General features: G+C 40.6%; 1 protein-coding gene across 4 annotated transcripts in view; it reads right to left on the bottom strand.

The window, feature by feature from the left end:
• The window catches only part of LOC104596758 (transportin-1-like), a 114,974-nt gene that overhangs the window by 46,244 nt on the left and 48,414 nt on the right, over positions 1-20,316 (bottom strand). For all 4 annotated transcript variants that reach the window (XR_735094.3, XR_735093.3, XR_016076153.1 and 1 more), the window contains exons 14-17: positions 8,311-8,436; positions 8,151-8,225; positions 7,897-7,968; positions 7,594-7,704 (exon numbers count right to left, since the gene is read on the bottom strand). Coding sequence is in view for 1 of the 4 variants with exons in the window: in XM_010258037.3 (XP_010256339.1) it covers positions 7,594-7,704; positions 7,897-7,968; positions 8,151-8,225; positions 8,311-8,436 (384 nt within the window). In the remaining 3 variants the exon portion in view is untranslated. The remainder of the gene's footprint in view (positions 1-7,593; positions 7,705-7,896; positions 7,969-8,150; positions 8,226-8,310; positions 8,437-20,316) is intronic.

Here is a 20,316-nt window from a genome sequence, read left to right as displayed (position 1 = left end):
TCATTCCATTTAGTTTCTTGTATGCATAAAATATTAATCTTATCCTTCTTTATTGTGTCTATCAAATCCATAGTCCTTCCTCCTAAAGATCATGCATTCATAGTGGCTAAACCAGACCTGAAATAACAATTATAATTGTAGGCCTCCAACAGCCTTTGATTGAAGTTCTGATTGAAAGTCTACAACAGGACGAGAGAAGGTTCATAGTAGTAGGAAGGTGGAGGTCTGAGGTGTCGATCAAAGCCAAGACTTTCAAGTTCAAAGAGGAAAGGATCAAAGGTGAGGATGCAATGAAAATCAGAGAGAATAACAGGGCGACTGTGTTGGTGTCAAATGAGGTCATTGTCTGGATGAAAGGTTTCATAGATGGGGCTATCAACTCTGGTAAGGTGAATGGCTGGAAAAACTCAATGTCAGTTCTAGGTAAGAAATATGTAACAGAATTGAAAAGATACAGAAAGGGATGGTTTATCTCTGTGGTGGAGTTCTTTGGAACAAATGGAAAGCAAATGCTATGTGTGCCGGAAGGGAGATTACGGAAAGGGTGGATGGATTTTGTGAAGGTGCTACAGTCTTTCCTTGTAGCCTTGGAAGTTAAGAGAGTGGATGGAGTGAAGAGAACTGGTCAAAAATCCAAAGACCAGGGTCAAAAAGTTCAGGAGGGGGCAGTTTCGATTAGTTCCTCTGGGAGTGTAGAAGTGCAAGGCCTTCCGACTGAAATGGTGGTTGCTTGCGCTTCTATTCATCGAAGATTATTGGTAGGAGCAGGGAAGGATGAGTGGAAGAAAAGAAGGGTGCTAGTGGCTGATAAAGGAGTGACAGATTGGAGGAGGGTTCTGAGTACAGTTGCAGGGGAGATAGGTATTGGGAGTGAAGCTATGCTGTTCCCTTTTGCAGAGACGAAAGCAGTGCTTGATGTAGGCGACCAGGAACTAAGTTTTAAAGCAGTTGTGGTGGATGGAGGTCTGATACAGGTTCAGAACTGGAGCCCAATCTGCAATGAAGTCGAAGTCCAAGATGGGAGTGCCCGGCTGAAGTTTGTAGGCCTTCCATTTCACCTATGGCAAGACTCTGTTCTTGAGCACATCGTGCAAAGTCTGGGAGGCATCTTGGTGAATGCTGATAAACGAAATCTGGGTGCCGTGGAGTTACAGGTAGCTGGTGTAAGGCATGAGAACCTGCCGAGGTTCTTTGAAATCTGCTCGGATGAAGCCTGGTACAAGGTGTGGGTGGCTTCCGAAGTTGAACGGTCATGGTGGGAAGGTGCTCCTAAGGTAGAAGATGATGAGCTGGCTGGGTGGTGGACACGTGGAGGGCAGAGGTTGGGAGATGAAAAGGTGGAGCAGATGAAAGATATTTTTGGGGTTACTGAGCCGGTTGGGGAAAACCAAATGACAAGCATCCTAATTAAGAAAACTAATTCAAATGGGTTTGAATTAAACAAATTAATGGCGGGCTCTTCTTCTTATGCTGATGTGGCGAAGAGGCAGGATGGGTTGGGGAACCGAAAGGTTTGGTCTGAGCCGTTGAAGATGGCAGGTGGATCGGGCGGGGCGAAGGTTGAGCCGGGACAGCGTTGGAAGGGCCCACGTGACAACTTAAAAGGTCACGCGGGCGGGTCGGGTGGGTGTAACACCAAAAGGAGGCTCCACTTGAAGGACCCACGTGATAACTTAAAATGTCACGTGGGTCGGGGTATGGGGACTCTTATTGGGTCGCTGATAGACGATGTTAATGGTCTATCATCGTCCCAAGTCACGAGAAAGGGGGGGAATGCGTGCAGCGGCGGAAAATGGAGAAGAAGCTGGATTTGCAATGGGTTTCCCGACGAAGTCTGGAGGAGCTTAGCCCCCTGTGACGCTCCTCAGAGAGGCAGAATCCAAGATACGCTAGGGAAAGAACTGAGGAGAGGGAAGAGAAGGATGAAGGCTGGGTGCAGTGCAGTGAAGGAGAAGAAGAATCGGAGGACTTTTCTGTTGATGGTACTAACATGGGCAGTGTAAACGACGAAGGTAGTTGTGCTGGAGGTGACATGGATGGGTGGAACATTGCAAGCTTATTACAGGGTGAAGATTGCAATCAGTTTATCTCATTCCCAAGACTACAGAGTGTGCAAGGATTATCAGAAAGGGCAAACCGGAAGCAGAGCAGGAACACACCATCTAGGGGTGAACCAGGGGTAGAGTGGAAAGATCACCAGGATGACCAAAGGACAGAAGTACTTCCCAACCAACTCAGGGAGATAGATGTTTACCAACCTCTGGAACAAGAGAGGGAGGCCGGGAGCAGTCCTTTTCTAGCTTGTCCATCAGTCCCAGGTGACCAAGTGATTTCGGTTTGTGCTACTAATGTGTCTCCTGTGTCTTTGGTTCCAGATTTCGTTTCTGTTCCATGTCCTGTAACCCATTAATATGTAGCCGAGCTAGTAGGCAGGCTCTCCGAGGAGGGGGAAAGGGGAAGGAAGGAAAGTGGGAAGGTGCGGGAAGGAAGGTATAAGAGTGAAAAAGTGTGGGAAATCATTGAAAGAGTGTTTAAGGAAGTGGAAGGAAAGTTGATCTGGAGGAGGGAAGGGGAGGAAGGAAGAGGGGAGGGGTTAGTGGAGAGGAGGGAAAGGAATGAGGGTAGAGATGGAGAGGATTACGGGGAGAGAACAGGGAAGGAGGGAGGTAACAGGAGAGGGAGGATGGATGAAGAGGAAAGAACAGAGGTGGGACCAGAGGAGAGGAAGAAAGGGCAAGTGGACAGAGATGGAGGGGATTCTGTAGGAAGGGTAGGGGTGGAGGACTCGGTGAGAGAAGACATGATAGCAGAATTTGTAGGGAAGTTAGGTTGTAGGTTGGAAGATTTGAATGTGTTGAAAGAAAGCTTACAAAAGAGGAAGGAGATCAGAACAAAGAAGAGGAGATTGAGTGAAATAGAGAGATTGAAGAGAGATGTAGAAGGAGACAAGAAGCTCGGGGTAAAAGGAGATAGAAGGAAAGGGGGAAAGTAGTGGGTAGGTGGCAAGGGGTTTAAAAAAGAAGCGGAATGAAGATTCTTAGTTGGAATGTGAGGGGAATTGGGAGTGCAAGGAAGAGAGCGACAATAAAAGAGGTAATAAGACGGTATGACCCAGACATTGTGTTGTTGCAAGAGTCTAAGAGAATGGAGTTTAATAACAAATGGGCAAGGAGTGTATGGAAAGCCAGGGGGATTAGCTGGGTGGCATCTCACTCGTGGGGTGCTTCCGGGGGGATTGTAACAATGTGGAAGAGGGATGTGGTTGAAGGTTTGGAGGAGTTGATCGGAAAGTACTCGGTTTCCATGAAGTTTAAGCAGCAAGAGGATGATTATATGTGGGTGCTCACAAATGTTTACGGACCGAATGACTATAGAGAGAGAAAGGAGTTGTGGGAGGAATTGGCTGATGTTAGAGGGTTGTGGGAAGGGCCCTGGTGCATGGGTGGGGATTTCAATGTGATCAGATTCTCGGAGGAATCCAATAAGGTTAATCAGAGGGGGACAAAAAGCATGAGGAAGTTTAACAGTTTTGTGGATGCCTTTGAGCTCAAAGAGATTCCCCTAGCCCATAAGACATTTACATGGTCAAATCTCCAATCTAGACCCATCTCTAAGCTGGATAGATTCCTGTTCTCTTTGGATTGGGAAGAACATTGGGGAACCTTGGCTTCTAGAGCTCCCCCAAGGGTGACCTCGGATCACTGGCCCATAGTGTTATGTAAGGAGGAAAGGTGTGGAGGTCCTACCCCCTTTAGATTTAAAAATATGTGGTTACTTCATCCAGGGTTTACTAACAAAGTGAGGGAGTGGTGGTATGAGTGTAACCCACTGGTGGAATGGGAGGGGATGAGATTCCATAAGAAACTACAATTCTTGAAAGCAAAAATCAAGGAGTGGAATTTGGTGGAGTTTGGGAGGATAGAAGAAAGAAGGGGAGATCTGATGGATAAGATTGAAAGCCTTGACTCTAAAGAAGAAATGGGAGAATTTGGAGAGGAAGACAATGATCTCAGGAGAGATTTGAGAAGACAGTTAGAGGACAGCCTGCACAAGGAGGAAATTAGCTGGAGGCAAAAATCTCGATGTAAATGGTTGCAAGAGGGAGACAGAAACACTAGGTATTTCCACTCTTCAGCAGATGGCAGGAGAAAGAAGAATTTTATCTCCAAATTGGTAGTAGATGGAGTTGAGTTAGTACAACAAGAGGAGATTGTCGGGGCCTGTGTGGAGCACTTCAAATCTATTCTAAGAAGGCATGTGAGTAGAAGGGTGAGGGTATAAGGATTGGATTGGCCAGATGTAGGGGTGGGGAACAGGAGAAGGTTGGAAAGAAGCTTTAATTTAGAAGAGATCAAGGAGGTTGTGTTTTCTATGGATAGAACAAAAGCTCTAGGGCCGGATGGGTTCACAATGGCTTTTTATCAGGACTATTAGGATATCTTGAAAGATGATCTTTTGCGGGTGTTTGAGGAGTTTTTCAGGAGAGGAATTGTCAATCCGAGTGTGAACTCTACATTTATAGCCTTAATTCCAAAAAAGAAAGATGCATCCCACCCGAAGGATTTTAGGCCAATTAGCTTGGTTAATAGCTTGTATAAGATCATTGCAAAAGTGTTGTCTTTGAGGCTGAAGAAGGTATTGCCAGATATCATTGCACACTATCAATGAGCTTTTGTGAGTGGAAGACAAATTACTAATCAGATTTTAATTGCTAATGAGAGTGTGGAGAACTTTAAGAGGGATAAGAAGAAGGGAGTGGTCTGTAAGTTGGACTTGGAAAAGGCTTATGACTTGGTGGACTGGGATTTCTTGAGGAAAGTTTTGACTAAATTTGGGTTTGGGGCTAGATGGTGTAAGTGGATCATAGGTTGTGTTCGGAATTGTCATTATTCAGTGCTAGTGAATGGGACAATGGTAGATTTCTTCCCAGCCAGTAGGGGTATAAGACAAGGAGACCCCCTTTCTCCTTTCTTGTTCATTCTATTTGCGGAGGTTTTGGGGAAACTGATTCACAGAGCAGATTCTAGGGGGCTCATTAGAGGTTGGAGAGTTGGGAGGGTAGAAACCCCCCTCACTCACTTACAGTTTGTTGATGACACGATTCTGTTTTGTGAAGGCGGTAATGTGAGCTTTATCAGGAACTTGAAGTCGATGATACAACTGTTTGAGCAAATGTCCAACTTGAAGGTTAACCTTGGGAAAAGCTGTGTAGTGGGGGTGAATTTGGAGGGAGAGATTAGGGAGAGTGCTGAAGTGCTGGGGTGTGTGGTCTCGGGGTGGCCTTTGAACTACTTAGGGTTTCCATTAGGTGATAATCCCATGAGAGAGAGCTTTTGGAACCTAGTGGTGGAAAAGTTTGAAAAAAGACTGGTATCCTAGAAAAAGAACTACCTCTCTTGGTAGGAGAATTACACTAATTAATGCCACACTTGCTAACTTACCCATCTTTATCCTGTCGGTGTTTAAAATCCCAGTGAAGGTTGCTAATAGATTGGAGAAGCTAATGAGAGACTTCCTATTGGAGCTGGGAGAGGAGAAGAAGGATCATAGAGTTAGCTGGGAGATAGTGTGTAGGAGTAAGACTTGTGGTGGTTTGAGGCTTGGGAGTATAAGGAGAAGGAATATGACTCTGTTGGGAAAGTGGTTGTGGAGGTTCCCTTTGGAGAAGGAGAAGCTATGGGCTAGAATAGTGGCAAGTATACATGAGCTGGAGCACAATGGATGGGACGCTGGAATCAGAGCTAGGACCACAAGCAAATCTCCTTGGAAAGCCATTCATGACCTGCTACCAGTTTTTTCCCCTAATATCAGGTATGATTTGAATTCCGGTAACTCCATAAAATTTTGGGAACAAACCTGGGTGGAGAGTGCCCCTCTAAAGGATCAGTTTCCTTCTTTGTTTGCTCTTTCTGATTTGAAAAATGAGCCAATCTCGTCTTTCACCACCTCGTCCTCTTCCACTTCTGGGATTGGGTGGAACTTGGGTCTAAGAAGGGATTTGAGGGAATCAGACTTCGACAGTATTTCGAGCCTTATTGCAATTCTTGATAACATTGTCTTAGACCCCACTAGGGCGGATTCTAAAATTTGGACACCTACCCCCAATGGCATCTTTTCTTGTGCTTCTTTCTTCAAAGTCTTAAGTCAGTCCACCAGTCCTACTTTCCCCCCTTTCATTGTTGATGAGGTTTGGTTCAGAGCAATACCTCCTAGGGTTGGTAGTTTTTGTTGGGAAGCCTATCTGGAAAGAATCAACACTGGTGATCTACTCCAAAAGAAGAGACCCAATACTTGTTTGTCACCTCAGTGGTGTGTTCTTTGTAAAGCGGATGGGGAGACTGGTTTTCACCTAGTGGTGTCTTGCCATTTTGCGAGGTCAATTTGGGATTGGGCTTTCTCCCTATCTGGATGTAGCTGGAATCCTCCATCAGATTTGCAGGGCCTTTTTTCCCCTTCTTTATTCAGGTGGCGGATAAAAAGGGGGAGGACTACGTGGAGAGGACTAAGGGTTGCAGTATGTTGGACACTTTGGGAAGAAAGAAACTCTAGGATATTCTCAGAAGCAGAGAGAGGAGCAGCAGAACTGAGGGCTATCATACATATTAGGCAGTACAGTGGCTGAAATCTTTGGAGCTATTCACAGATTACACTATGGATGACATATTGAGGAAGTGGGGTGAAATTGCAAATTGCACACAGACCAAGTCAGTAATGAGTGTGGCTTGGACCCCTCCACCTAATGGATTCTTGAAATTAAACTTTGATGGGTGTAGTAGGGGAAATCCGGGACAATCGGGGATTGGGAGTATTTTTAGGGATGAAAATGGGGTCATTTCTGCCATGTTCTCAGGCCCAATTGGAGTGGGTGACTCCCTTAGAGCTGAGATCTTTGCAGTTATGGAAGGAGTCCGGAAAGCGGAGTTGAACATCAGGAAACTCATAATTGAAGGGGATTCAAAGGTGGTGATAGGGTGGCTGATTAAAGATCACAATGGCTTATGGAAGTACAACAATGAGAGGAGGAAATTCAAGTGACTGGTGCGGGAGATGGAAGTTAAGACATGTTGGGTTAAAAGATCGGCTAATTCCCTAGCTGACGGTTTAGCTAAACAAGGGGCTGAAAGGGATTCACTATTTTGGGCTAAGCTGTAACTTTAGTGTTTTTTTCTTTTTTTTTTCGCTTTCTTGAGGTTCTTTGTTGCTCTTGGAAGATAAGTGTGTTTGTCTTCCTCTTGTAAATCTTCTATTGATGATTTAATGAAAGCGTTATTGATCAAAAAAAAAAAATGTCTACAACCTATAAATATTTGTACTCAAAGAACACCGAATTCTAGTGACACCAAACCACACATGAGCAAGATAATTCAGTTTTGGTGGATATGCAAAGATATGTCTTCAACATTGTGTCAAGTTGTCAGCACACTAGAGATTTGATCTTACCTGGACTAGAATCGGAATCATCAGATAGATATCAGAACAGAACATGATAAAATATGATGAAATTATCTACCGGTACCATGAGTAGCATAGGTTAAGCCCAAAAATATGATGAAATTAGACAAAAAAAAAAGAAAGAAAGAAAGAAAGAAATACCTGTGCAATGGATGTAAAGCACTCAAGCAATGGAAAAAGATCTTTGTCCGAATTTGAAAGTTGCTGCCACTTCGAGATTAATGGAGGCATCAAAATATCAAGATACCTTGGCTGTATTAATCGTCAGAGAGTCAGCAAGCAAGCACCATCTGATTGTAAGCATCACATAAATTAAACTTTTGACCATTAAACTTTGACCCAACCGCACAATACCCATCTTGAAGGGGCTAAAAAACAAAAAGAAATAAAAATAAACAAGAAAGTTATAAGCACCATCTTGCATGAGAGAGAGAGAAACGATACCTGATTGAGTTCCCCTCCAACAGCATCTGCCAATGTACCAATAGCATCATATACCATCCGAAGGTTCCGTTTCTAAACAACAGTTTAACAAAATAAAAATGAGAAAAAAAGAAGTATGACTTCTAAGAATAACAAGCAGATTGTAATTGACTTCACATTTAGCAAATGCTTTTATAGTTGGTTGACCAGAACCTACATATGAAATGTAGAACATACATGCAAAAAGAAAAGAAAAAACAAGAAAAAAGAAAGACCTGATATTTTCCAAAAGCACACAAGAGGTGCTGCAGAATAACCTCCAAGCGTGGTACTAACTCTTTGGCTGCCTCCTGCTTATTATTAAATAATATCTTTAGTTCTATAAAACTTTATACAATAATAAATATATTTTTCAACACTAATTAGATAAGGAACCTCTTCAAGTGTAGCAAACGCTGAACAAGCAGCTTCTTGGACCCGCTTATTAGTGTCTAATACTCTTCGCAGAAGACCCATAAGAACTTTCTCAAATTGTTCATGGCCTTTTTGATGGCCAATACCCTGAATTTGGCACAAAGAAAAAGGAATAGCTAAATAAAATTCAAAATTTATGGCACCAAAAAATAGAGGCCAAACAAGAAAAAAGTACAAGAAAAGAAAAAGAACAGCTCACACTGGACATAAAATTTGATTTAAAAGAAGAATTCAAGATATGTACTCAAACCATATATTGCAGCAACTTGCATTAAATACAAGATATGTAAATCAGATTATTGAATCACTTATTAAGTATAAATTGCAACCATCAACTTATCTTATGTGACTAGATACAAACAATTTCACATGACACCCTTCATAGAGAAATCCATAGCAAACATATCAGAAAGTATGTTTCGAAAGCAATAGAGGAATATCCTCTCACAAGAATAACTTATCAAAATGAAAATAAGAAAATAGGACTTCTGCAAAAAAATGACAAACAATAGAATCAAAATAATGAAAGCCCCAACCATGGATTATCAATTCCATATGGATATGAGGCAATCCATAATCCAATTATCCAACCTACAAAAATTTAAATCCTGGGCCACTATTATTTTCGAAGTAATTAGTGATGTAAACACCTATTTTATTAGACAATGTATGCCCTTAGCTCTAATCAAGCTAATGTACATAAACATTTATTTGTAAATGAATAAAGTACATTATTGTTTCATGTTGATATTGGTATGTTTACCCCTTAAACTGGACACTTATGAGACTCGTGTAACTTTAGGATGTTCTAACCGTTTGATAGACTTTGGAAGTTTATCCTGACAAGGCTGACAGTAGTTCGCTACCAAACAATTGTAGTAGCTTGTCTCAGCTAATAGGGTTAGACCCCAAAGTGTGTGTTTGGAAGAAATACTGAACCCGGACTGATTTCCGGTTATTCCGTAGACCTTGGAGATAGATGGACAAAACTGAAAAGTTACACATAACCCCAAACTTGATTATGGTACTCACTAGGTGTTGGATTGGGCTGTCTTTGATGTGCCAATCAGTGAGATCCATCAAGGGTGAAATACCTAGCATGTTGGGGCAAATTAGGAAATCACCTTAGGGGGTGCTCATAGTGATAGAATTGGCCCATTTGTCAAACAAAGTGAATATCAGGGTTTACACTCTCTCTAATGGAAACCTAAATTGAAGACAGTGGACTTCAACTGTATTTGAAATCTGGTTTTGCAAAATGTATTTATACATTATATATACTACTATTTTATGAAAAAGGTTTGCAAAAGGTTTTAATCTCGAGATCCATCTGAGCAGAGAGTGTGATATTGCACCTTGCAGCTAGGGGAGAGGTCCTTCCCTGTCGGGCAGTGTTTTGATCATTATGGGCTGAGAGGTTAAGTGTAAGAGACCATTACAGGGCTGATTACCTTATGGGCTTTATCTCACTTAAGTCCATTATCCTTAAGTCTTCACTCTTCATAGGGTGGCTAAATCCATGGATCATTTAGGTGTAAAGGTTGGGCCCAGACTGAAACCATGCTGATTGCCTCAAGGGTTCACTACTCTGAATAGTGAATTTGGCCTAGCCTCTTTCAGAGGTGGGGCCGGACCCTTATAGACTTGAGTGAGACCTTTATGGGGCCCCACGCCATATAGTATCAGGCCTAAAGTGACCATGCAACACCTAAGGTCATGAGCCTTTGAAGAAAATGGGACAAAGGCCTAATATTAATTAGATTAATTAAGATGTAAGTTGTCATGTGATTTGGGTCAAATATGGGTTTGGTATTGGGTATGGAGCACTTATCCTCTCAAGAGGATAATGTTTAATTGTTAAAAGAGTCCAGATCCAATTCAGATCTGGATAATCTCCTAATTAGATTAGGAATGTAATCCATTAAGAGATAAAAGGAGAAGAGGGCGAACAAGACTAGACAACCTCTCTCTCTTGTTCTCTCTTCTTCTCTCTTTTGTCTCCCAAGAAACCCTACAATGACCTAGCCTTTCAAGAACTGGTTTTAGATCAGTTTTCTTCTTTGTTTTTGCAAGAAAATCATAGAAGAATAGCAGGCTCAATTACCCTACTCGATCCAAGAAAGTTGGATAGCAGATTCTAAAATCAAGTGTTGCTGAGTCGGTTCTCTGTACACTACGCCATCTTTAGTTGGAGGTCGGTTTTAGGACTGATATTGGGCATGAACTACCACCTTAGGAGCTGCAACTTGTGGTTTTAGGACTGATATCTCCCTTCTCTTTGGTTTCAAATCTGGTCTGGTTCAATGCAAGAACGATCCTGAATTTTCAAATTTCAACTTTACCGGGAAATCGGTTCCCAAAAAGGTTAGAAAAATTTTTGAAATTTCAGCCAGACATCTAGTATGATTCAGCCATCCATCTGATGGATTCTAACTCTACTCCAACATATGTTACCCAAATATGACAAGGACATAGCTAGACAAGATGTTGAAAGATGAATATATACTATAATTTGAAGCATTTGAATGATACAACACCTATGTATAGATATCCAAAAAACAGAGGTAAACCCACCAAAACTGCCATATTAACACACATAGTTCCTAGAAAATATAAGTAAAAAATAGCTCCCAAAAATTAAGTCATTTAGAATCTTATAAGCAATATGTAACCCTAGCCAAATGCCTAGAGGAAAGAAATTAGGAGATAACACTGTTTTGGTAATAAAAGAAGAAAAATATTAAAAAAAAAAACAAGAAGAATACAACGGAAGGCACCCAGAAGTCACCTGAGAAAAGAGAAACAAGACTATACCTCCAGAAAACCAACCCCTACCTCTAAATTTCAAAAACAACCAAGCACAAGACAAAAGAAACAAAATCAAAAATCAGGAGATACATGAGAAGAACATAAATGCAGCTGCTTCAACACACGCAATAAAACCATTCCATTGTGTGTTGTCACCTATCCACCTATCACTCTGTGAGGGTCTCCAAACGGACCTACTTTCACATTCAAAACCCCCACAGAACTGGCATCAATTGTATTAACAGGTCTTGCCAATGCAATCGACAAATACAAATCCAGCAAAACATAAGGTCTACTTTCGTTTAGGGTGTACGGTATACCATTTCATATTCAATAGATGATTTACTTGCTAGGACCCGAAAAAGGAAAAAAATAATTGCATACATTAACAATCTATTACTATTTATATTTATCAAAAAAATCTGTTTACTATTTATATTTATCAAAAAAAAATCTGTTTACTATTTATGTTTTCCATGCTTTCAGCTCTTACCTTTATTTTCTGATTTCTTTAAGTTGGGCAGCTAGAGTAAGCACCCAGCCAATCACCCATTTCTACCAGTGAGAAGCTCTTAGGAATTATTATTTGTCCTGATCATGAAGGCTTTGTGTTTTCTATGGAGTTATGAATTGGGGGCAATTTCAAAGCAGACATTGAGCCAAGGGTGGTTACAAGTGGTGTTTGCAAGAGCCCCAACACACAAATAAACACTGTGAAACTCAATGGCAAAAATTATTTTGAATGGATGCAGTTTGCATGTATAGTTAGTTATTGATAAGGATGAGCATTATTCGGTTAAAACCAAAAATTCGGTTTTGGTTTTTCGATTCGGTTATTTCGGTTTCGGTTTCGGTTTTCAGGTTTAGAAATTCAGTTAACCGAATTAACTGAACTTTATTATCTATAATATATATAACATATAAAACATATATAATATGTATAAAATATATTATATTGTATTATATTATATATTAAAATATATAATTTATTATATACATTGTATAATATATTTTTTTAATATATAATACATATTTACTATCTATAATATATATTAAAATACATATTGTTTTGAAATTCGGTTTTAACCAAAATAACCGAAAATTTCGGTTCCGGTTATTTCGGTTTTTTAATATTTCGGTTTCGGTTCGGTTTTCCATTTAAAATTTTGATTTATTCGGTTCGGTTTTTAACCGAATAAACCATTTGCTCACCCCTAGTTATTGATTGGAAAGGTAAAATTGGCTATTTGACTAGAACAATGAGTGAGCCAGATCCTACAAATCCCTCACATGGTAAATGGGTTAAAAAAACTACAAGATAATGACCTAACTGCACAATTCCATGCTTCCCCACATTAGTGAAAATTGTTTATGAATGAAATAAGGAAAGGAGATTTGGGATAATGTCTTAGAAACCTATTATCAAGCACTAGATGTAGCCAAAGCTTAATAGTTTCAAAATTAATAATTTGAAGAGCAATGGAGAAAATATTATCAGATTAGTTTTCTATGTTGAAGTCCTCTATGGTAAGAAATAGATCACCTAGAAGCAGTTGAATGGGAAAATCCCAAGGATGTTGCTAACCCATAGAAAATTGGTGAAGTGAAACAAGGTGTTTGAATTTCTAGTTAGACTACACCTTTAGTATGATATTGTATGGAAATATATCCTTACAATTTGAAGTGTAAAGGTTCTAAAGTTGCTAAACATTTTAAAACTAGTTTTTTATCAAGTAATGAAAAAGTGACTTCCTTTCAAATTGTGCCTATTAATTCTGAGGGCATATCCCCACCATGAGAAGGTATAGATATTTCTTACTGTTTGGGGATGACTTTTCTAGATTTTCCCAGTTATATCATAATGAGGTTCCTACATTGACTCATCATTTTGTTTTTATAAATGTACATATTTTTATGATTTGATCAGAAAAAAGATTAATTTTATTAATTTGATGAATGTACATTGGCTCATCATTTCCATCAGACATCACTCATTAAGTTTAAGAATTAAAATTTTTCAAATCTGATTATGCCAAGGAATATTTTGAGAAGTCCCTAGAACCATGCTTACTTGAACATGACATTATATATCAGAGTACCTATTGTTATGCTAAGAAAAATGAGATTGATAATAGTTAAGAATGTTGTCTCGTGTTTTGAACTTCAGCAAGATCTCAAGAGCAAGTTGTTTTCTATTCCCTTGAGTTTGAGAGTTTTAGAGTGCACATTTTTCCTCAAGACTGGATCTGCTACACACAGCTTCTAACATGATCTACAACTGCATATCTGAAGCATTTTCATACTGTCTACTTTTCAGACAGCATATATTTGAGATATGCAGCCATAGATCATTTTGGAAGCCCTATGGATAGCATCTTGTGGGTAGCAGATCTGTACTATCTTGCTCATGTTCATGGTTTTCATCACTTTAAATTAAATCTTAAAAACAGTAATTGTATTTTCCTAAGTTGTGCACAAAATCAAAAGGGATATTGCTCTTATGATCCTATGTTAAGAGTTAGAAACAATAAGATGGATATTGATTTTGAATTGGTTTCTAATTGCGATTTTTTTATCAATAATTTTTTGCTGGAATCTCTTTGATGGAATCAATTTCCAAGTCATTTGATTTTCTTCATAATATGTGGTTCAAATCCCCTCTCAGGTAGCTAATAGGTTGGAAAAGTTGATGAGGGATTTTCTATGGGAGCTAGGAGAGGAAAGGAGGGACTATAGAGTGGGATGGGAGGCGGTAACAAGAAGCAAGAAACAAGGAGGATTAGGGATTGGGAATATCAGGAAAAGGAATTTGGCATTATTAGGGAAGTGGTTATGGAGATTTTCTTTAGAAAGAGATAAATTGTGGGCAAAGATAGTGGCTAGCATTCATGGGATGGAGGACAATGGCTGGGATACTGGAATCATGGCAAGGACTACAAGCACATCTCCTTGGAAAGCCATCCATGACCTTCTTCTAATTTTCTCGCAGTGGACCAGGTATGACTTGAACTCAGCCAACCTTATCAAATTCTAGGAACAAACTTGGGTAGGGGACTCCCCTTTGATGATCCAGTTCCCCTCTTTGTATGCTCTCTCTGATCTAAAGAATATGCCCATTTCATCTTTTTTTAGTCCCCTCAGATGCAACCTCTGGTTATGGGTGGAATCTGAACTTGAGAAGGGTGGTTAGGGATACAGAGTTAGAAAACACTATGTCCCTTTTGGCATTGCTTGAAAATGCTTTTCTGGACCCCCAAAAGGAAGATTGTAGAATTTGGCCCCCCTCCCCCTCGGGCTCTTACTCTTGTGCTTCTTTCTTTAAAACCTAACTCAGCAACCTACCTCCCTCAGCATGTCTTTCCCTGTTAAAGAGATATGGTGCAAACCTATCCCTCCTCAGGTTGGGAGTTTTTGTTGGGAATCTTCCTAGAAAGAATCAACAGTTGTGATCTTGTTCAGAAAAAAAAAAAAAAGACCCAAGAATTGTTTATCCCTGCACAGGTGTATTCTTTGCAAGGCAGATGGGGAGAATGGGTACCACTTATTATTATCTTGCCATTATGCAAAAGCTATTTGGGATTGGGCTTTATCCCTTTTTGGGTGCAGTTGGAACCCTCCTTTGAATGAACAGAGGTTGTTCTCTCCATCTTTCTTCAGCTGGCCAGTGAAAAGAGGAAGGATAATGTGGAGGAGTATAAGGGCAGCTGTGTGTTGGTCTTTGTGGGAAGAAAGAAACTCCAGATTATTTTTAGATAAGGAGAAGAATGCTGGGAACTTAACAGAGCTGATCCACATAAGGGTAGCACATTGGTTGAAATCCCTGGATCTGTTTTCAGACTTTACTGTGGATGATTTGTTGAGATGGAAAGAAATAGCGAGTTCTGCCCAGGTTAAAAGGGTCATAAATCCTTCTCGGATTTCCCCTTTTGCTGGTTATATAAAGCTGAATTTTGATGGTAGTAGCATTGGGAATCCAGGGCTGTTAAGTATTGGGGGAATTTTCAGAAATGAGAAAGGGAATGCCTTAGCCCTTTTCTCTGGCCCGATTGGTGGGGTTACTCCCTTAGGGGTGAGGTTTTAACAGCCTTGGAAGGGATTCAGAGAACAACAGAACTGAATATTAGGAGACTGATTATTAAAGGTGATTCGGAGGTAGATGTAAATTGGTTAAAGGAAGACAAGATTGGAATGTGGAAATACAGCAATGAGAGGAAAAAAGTTCAACTGGTTGGCAAGGAATGTTGAGATAAAGTACAGCTGGGTGAAAAGAACTGCAAATTCCTTCGCTGATGGGCTAGCTAAGCAACGGGTGAATAGGGATTCTTTGTTTTGGGCTTATTTCTAACTCTGTACTTTTTTCTTTTCTTTGTTTTCGGGGAGTTAAGATAGTTTACCTCCCTCCGCTTTTTAGTAACTTATTCTTAACTGAATCCAATAAAGTTTTCTGTTATTGATCAAAAAAAAAAAAAGTGATAATGCCCTTAGTTTTCAAAGTGTTAATGGAGTGGCCGGTAGCTTCTTATTCTGTTTGGATCTTGCTTTGCTCCCTTTATCCTTTCTTCTTAGTTTTATTTCTTGTGTCTCAGTTGTAAGGGACAGGGTTATTTGAGTCACTTGTTCATTATAACTTGAGTGAGGATAGTTTAGTCTCATCATGTAATTTTCATTAAACAGGGTTATTAGTGTAAATTACCTCACTCTATATCAGGTTAATATAAATACCTACTGTCCAATTGAGAGACTATTCTCTTGACTCAATTGGCAGCTAGGTTTTCTTCTCAACCTTAGGCTGCACACCTTCATTTCTCTCCTCTTTGCTTTTCTGATGTGTTTTTCTGCTATCAGGTACATTTTGTACACAAATCATCCAGCTACAAGTGTTCCTCGCTAGCCACCATGTACAAGGATGGATACAGTTCCTTGAGTTGTTGGTTATCCCACCATTTTCACCAAAGATACATGCAACATTCATTTTTGCACTACCCAGGATGAAATGGATGCCCCCTCAGAAGATCCCAATCCTTCGTGGTTTCCCTCCAGGGTGACAAAGGATAAAACATGCAGAGATGCCTCAGAACAGCGAACATATGGTTGATTTGAAAAGAATAAATGCTAAAGTTTTCAAGTTTCTTACAACAAAAGAAAGGTGCAGGAAACTTTGATAGACCTCATTATCATCTGGTAGAACATTGGTTATGCACAACTGACGAATTCAAGTATTTAAACATTCACGATATAATAAGAGGCCAGTCATTTATGTTATCCTCTTAGTCTTGCAACATACTCCTACATAGACTTGGACTTCCTAACCTTGGCTCCACCATACTACAGTTTGATGGATGTTCATTGGATAGTCATGGCTAAAACATTTAGTAGGATATTTGAAGGTTGGAGATAGAGATAACTCTAGTAGTAATTACTTTTTTTGAAGAGTAAAAAGAAAAGTATTCATTAAATAAAAAAGAGAGTCTTCATGCAATCACCAGAGGGTGATTAGGCAGCACCCAGATCATCAAAATCCAATACATCAAAGAAACATCAGCATAAAAGAAAGAAAGGGTAAATACTACAGAGATCTCAAAGGAAAACAATGATTAAACCTCCACAAAACACACAAACAGATGCATGTAGCCCCACGCTTCTCCCCCAAAATCATTATTGTCTCCTTCAAACAATTATTCCTTCCTGTTAGAGTGAGCCGAATAGGGGTAGTTTAGTAATCTCATGTCAGTTAAGTACTTTGCTTATGTGGCTGTTTTATTAGAGTACTCTGCCCCACACTTAAGTGAGGGCAGTTTAGTCTTTGTAAGTGTAATTAGAACCTAATAAACATTAGGGGGTCGACTGAATGTGAGACTAATCAGTTTCGACTAAACCCTCCTGTTCTCACTTTTCTCTTGTCTTCTTCCTCATCTTCTTCTTCCTTCTTCACTGGTTCGGACTACTGTAGCTGCTCCAAAACATGGTATCAGAGCGAGGTTTCTGACCTGCTTCCGCTTGTAAAGCATCTCAGCTGTGCTCGTGACACCCTCTTCTTCGTTTCTGGTTAGTTAATGGAAAGAGCTGGTTCGCCCTAGGTCTGAGACATCACAACTCATTGCTCTCTGCTGCGCACAGTTTTCTTCATCAAGGAAGGTGAATTCAGCAGTGAATGGTTGGCTGACACTCTCAAAGGAAGGTTGGTTATTTAGCCCCTTTGTGTTGCTGGTATTTCTGGGTAGGAACCCTTCAAGAATCAGTTAGTACTGATTAGAACCTAGAGAACTAGGTTCATTGTTGCCCTAAGAAGGGCTGTGTGTGTAGTAGCCGAATGGTGTAGGGCTGCTGTGAGTTGTTGAGTGGTGTTAGAGCTGCTGTAGGTGGCCGAGTGGTGTAAGGTGGAATGCAGTGACCTTGCCAAGCTCCTTGTGGTTGTGTAATGCCCTCTTAAGTGTGTTAAACAAGTCTGAACTGGGTGTAGCAGTTTGACTGTGTTGTGGTGCTTGTGATGCACAATTTTTTTTATTGAGTGGTTGTAAGAGGGCCTACTGTTGTGTTGTGGTGCTTGTGATGCTTATGTGGGTCGTAGGTGTGTGAAGTCAGCAGTAGTGTGAAGAAGAACAAGTGTGTGTGCTCCCACTGTTGTGTTTAGAGGCTGCAATAGGTGCTGAAGTATCAAACTGTGAACAACATCAATCAGCTTGTAGCTGAGAAGTAAGGTTAGAGGCAACTGTGAAAGAGTACAATGGCAGCAATAGGAGATGGCTACAATGATCAGAAACCTAGTGTGGTAATTTCCTCCGACTACCTACGGGTACAAATGACCTCAATTAAGCTGAATGGGGAGAACTATGTTCCATGGGCTAAATCAGTGGAAGTGTTTCTCAAGACAAAGAAGAAAGTAAAGCATGTAAGAGATGAGAAGCCACCAGAAGACTCTCCAGGGTTTGATGATTGGGAACAAGAAGATGCTCAAATCATGACTTGGCTGTGGAATAGTATGGAACCACTTCATGTTCCTTGATACGGCTAAGGATATATGGGAGCATGCTAAGAAGCTATATTCTGGACAAGATAACACAACAAGAGTGTATCAGCTTTATCAGGAGTATTTTGATTTACAACAAGGAACCAAAACACTAGAAGAGTACTATGCCTGCATGAAGAATATAAGGAATGAACTCAATGTCTATCACCCCCTTACTCCAGATATTAAAGTTCAGCAACAGCAAAGGGAGCAACTAGATGTTACAAGATTTTTAGTGGGGCTGAAGTCAGAATATGAACCAGTTAGAGCCCAAATATTGGGGGCTCTACTCTTCCTACACTTGAGGAAGTATTCTCAAGGCTTCGTAGAATTTCTTTGGGACAGACAGAGAACTCCACACAGTCTGATAGATCAACACTTGTGACAGCTAGAGGGGTTGGACATAGTACAAGAGGGGGAGGTCATGCTCCCCGAGGAGGCCGTGGCAATTCCATGATTAGTCAGGGTGGTCATGACTCAGGGGGAGGCCTTGTGATAGAGAGGGACACACAGTGAATTTCTGTTATGATCTACATGGCCCTCCCTCTAAATGGGCTAATCATGCTGTAGCAGGTGAGGTTGATATTAGTGACAGTAAACCGGCAAACCGAACTCCTCCCACATCTACATCTACCTCTGGGAGGGAAACGGTGAGTGTACAGCGTGATGAGTATGAACAGTTCCTTCAAACTACTTCACAGCATACCACTGCCACACTTGCCTAATCAGGTATTGCTTGCATGTCATCTAAAACCTCTCCCTGGATTATTGACTCTGGAGCCTCAGATCATATGACCAGGACTCCAGGTGTGTTCTCTTCTCTTTCTGAAACCTCCACATCACAAACTGTTACACTTGCCAATGGGTCCTCATCCCCTATATGTGGTGTTGGTAATGTTGACATGGCTTCTGTGCCCTTATCATCTGTTTTATATGTCCCTAAGTTTCCATTCAATCTTACGTCTGTTAGTAAAATAACCAAAGCTCTTAACTGTTTTGTTACCTTCTTTCCTTCCACTTGTGCTTTTCAGGATCTCAAGACGGGGACGAAGATTAGTGGGGGGCATGAAGCTGGTGGATTGTATTATCTTGACGGTGGTGGATCTTCAATTGCTCTTCAGACTTCACTTACTCCTCTACAATGGCATTGCCGATTGGGACATCCATCTCTCAAGGCTCTCAAGATATTGGTTCCATCATTGAGTCATTTGTCAGTTTTGCAATGTGAGTCATGTCAGTTTGGGAAACATCGTCGTGTGTCCTTCAGTCCAAGAGTTGAGAGTCGTATGTTGAATACTTTTTCTTTGGTTCATTCAGATGTTTGGGGTCCAATCAAAATAGAGTCTTATAATGGGTACAAGTATTTTGTCTCCTTTATTGATGATTGTTCAAGAATGACATGGATTTACTTAATGAAAGAAAGAAGTGAACTATTTTCCATTTTTCAAAAACTCCATGCTGAAATACGCACACAATTTGGTGTTCCAATCAAAGTTCTTCGTTCAGATAATGGTCGTGAATACTTTCTTACTTGATTTCAACAGTATTTAGAACAGCATGGCATTATTCATCAGACCTCATGTGCATTCACCCCTCAACAAAATGGGGTAGCTGAACGGAAGAACAGTCAGCTTCTTGAAACTGCTCAGTCTATTCTTCACCACATGAATGTTCCTAAACGGTTTTGGAGTGATGCTGTACTCACTGCATGTTTTCTCATTAATCAGATGCCCTCCTTCATCCTTCATGGTCGGTCCCCCTTCTCTATCTTGTTTCCCACTTTATCTCCGATCTCATTAATTCCTCATGTCTTTGGTTGTGTGTGCTTTGTCCACAATCTGAGCCCTGGAATAGACAAACTAGATGCACGCTCAATTAAATGTGTCTTCCTTGGCTACTCACGGACTCAAAAAGGGTACAAGTGTTATAATTCCATTACCCGGAAGTGTTATGTCTGCCCTGATGTCACCTTTTTTGAGTCAGTCCCCTTCTTCTCAAGTCCTAAAGCGCCTTCGTCTCCACCTGTACTTCCTCTTCCTCTCCCTGTCAGTGATCCAGTTCCAGATACTGTTGTTGGAGTAGACTCATCACCTCATCCCGTGCAGATCACCACCGAACGTCCATCAATCCGGCAAGTGTATACACGTCGAATG

Source organism: Nelumbo nucifera, chromosome 5 (genome assembly GCF_055504915.1).
Source record: "Nelumbo nucifera cultivar China Antique chromosome 5, China Antique-T2T, whole genome shotgun sequence".
Classification (NCBI taxonomy): Eukaryota; Viridiplantae; Streptophyta; class Magnoliopsida; order Proteales; family Nelumbonaceae; genus Nelumbo; species Nelumbo nucifera.
This window is presented reverse-complemented; position numbering and strand designations above follow the sequence as displayed.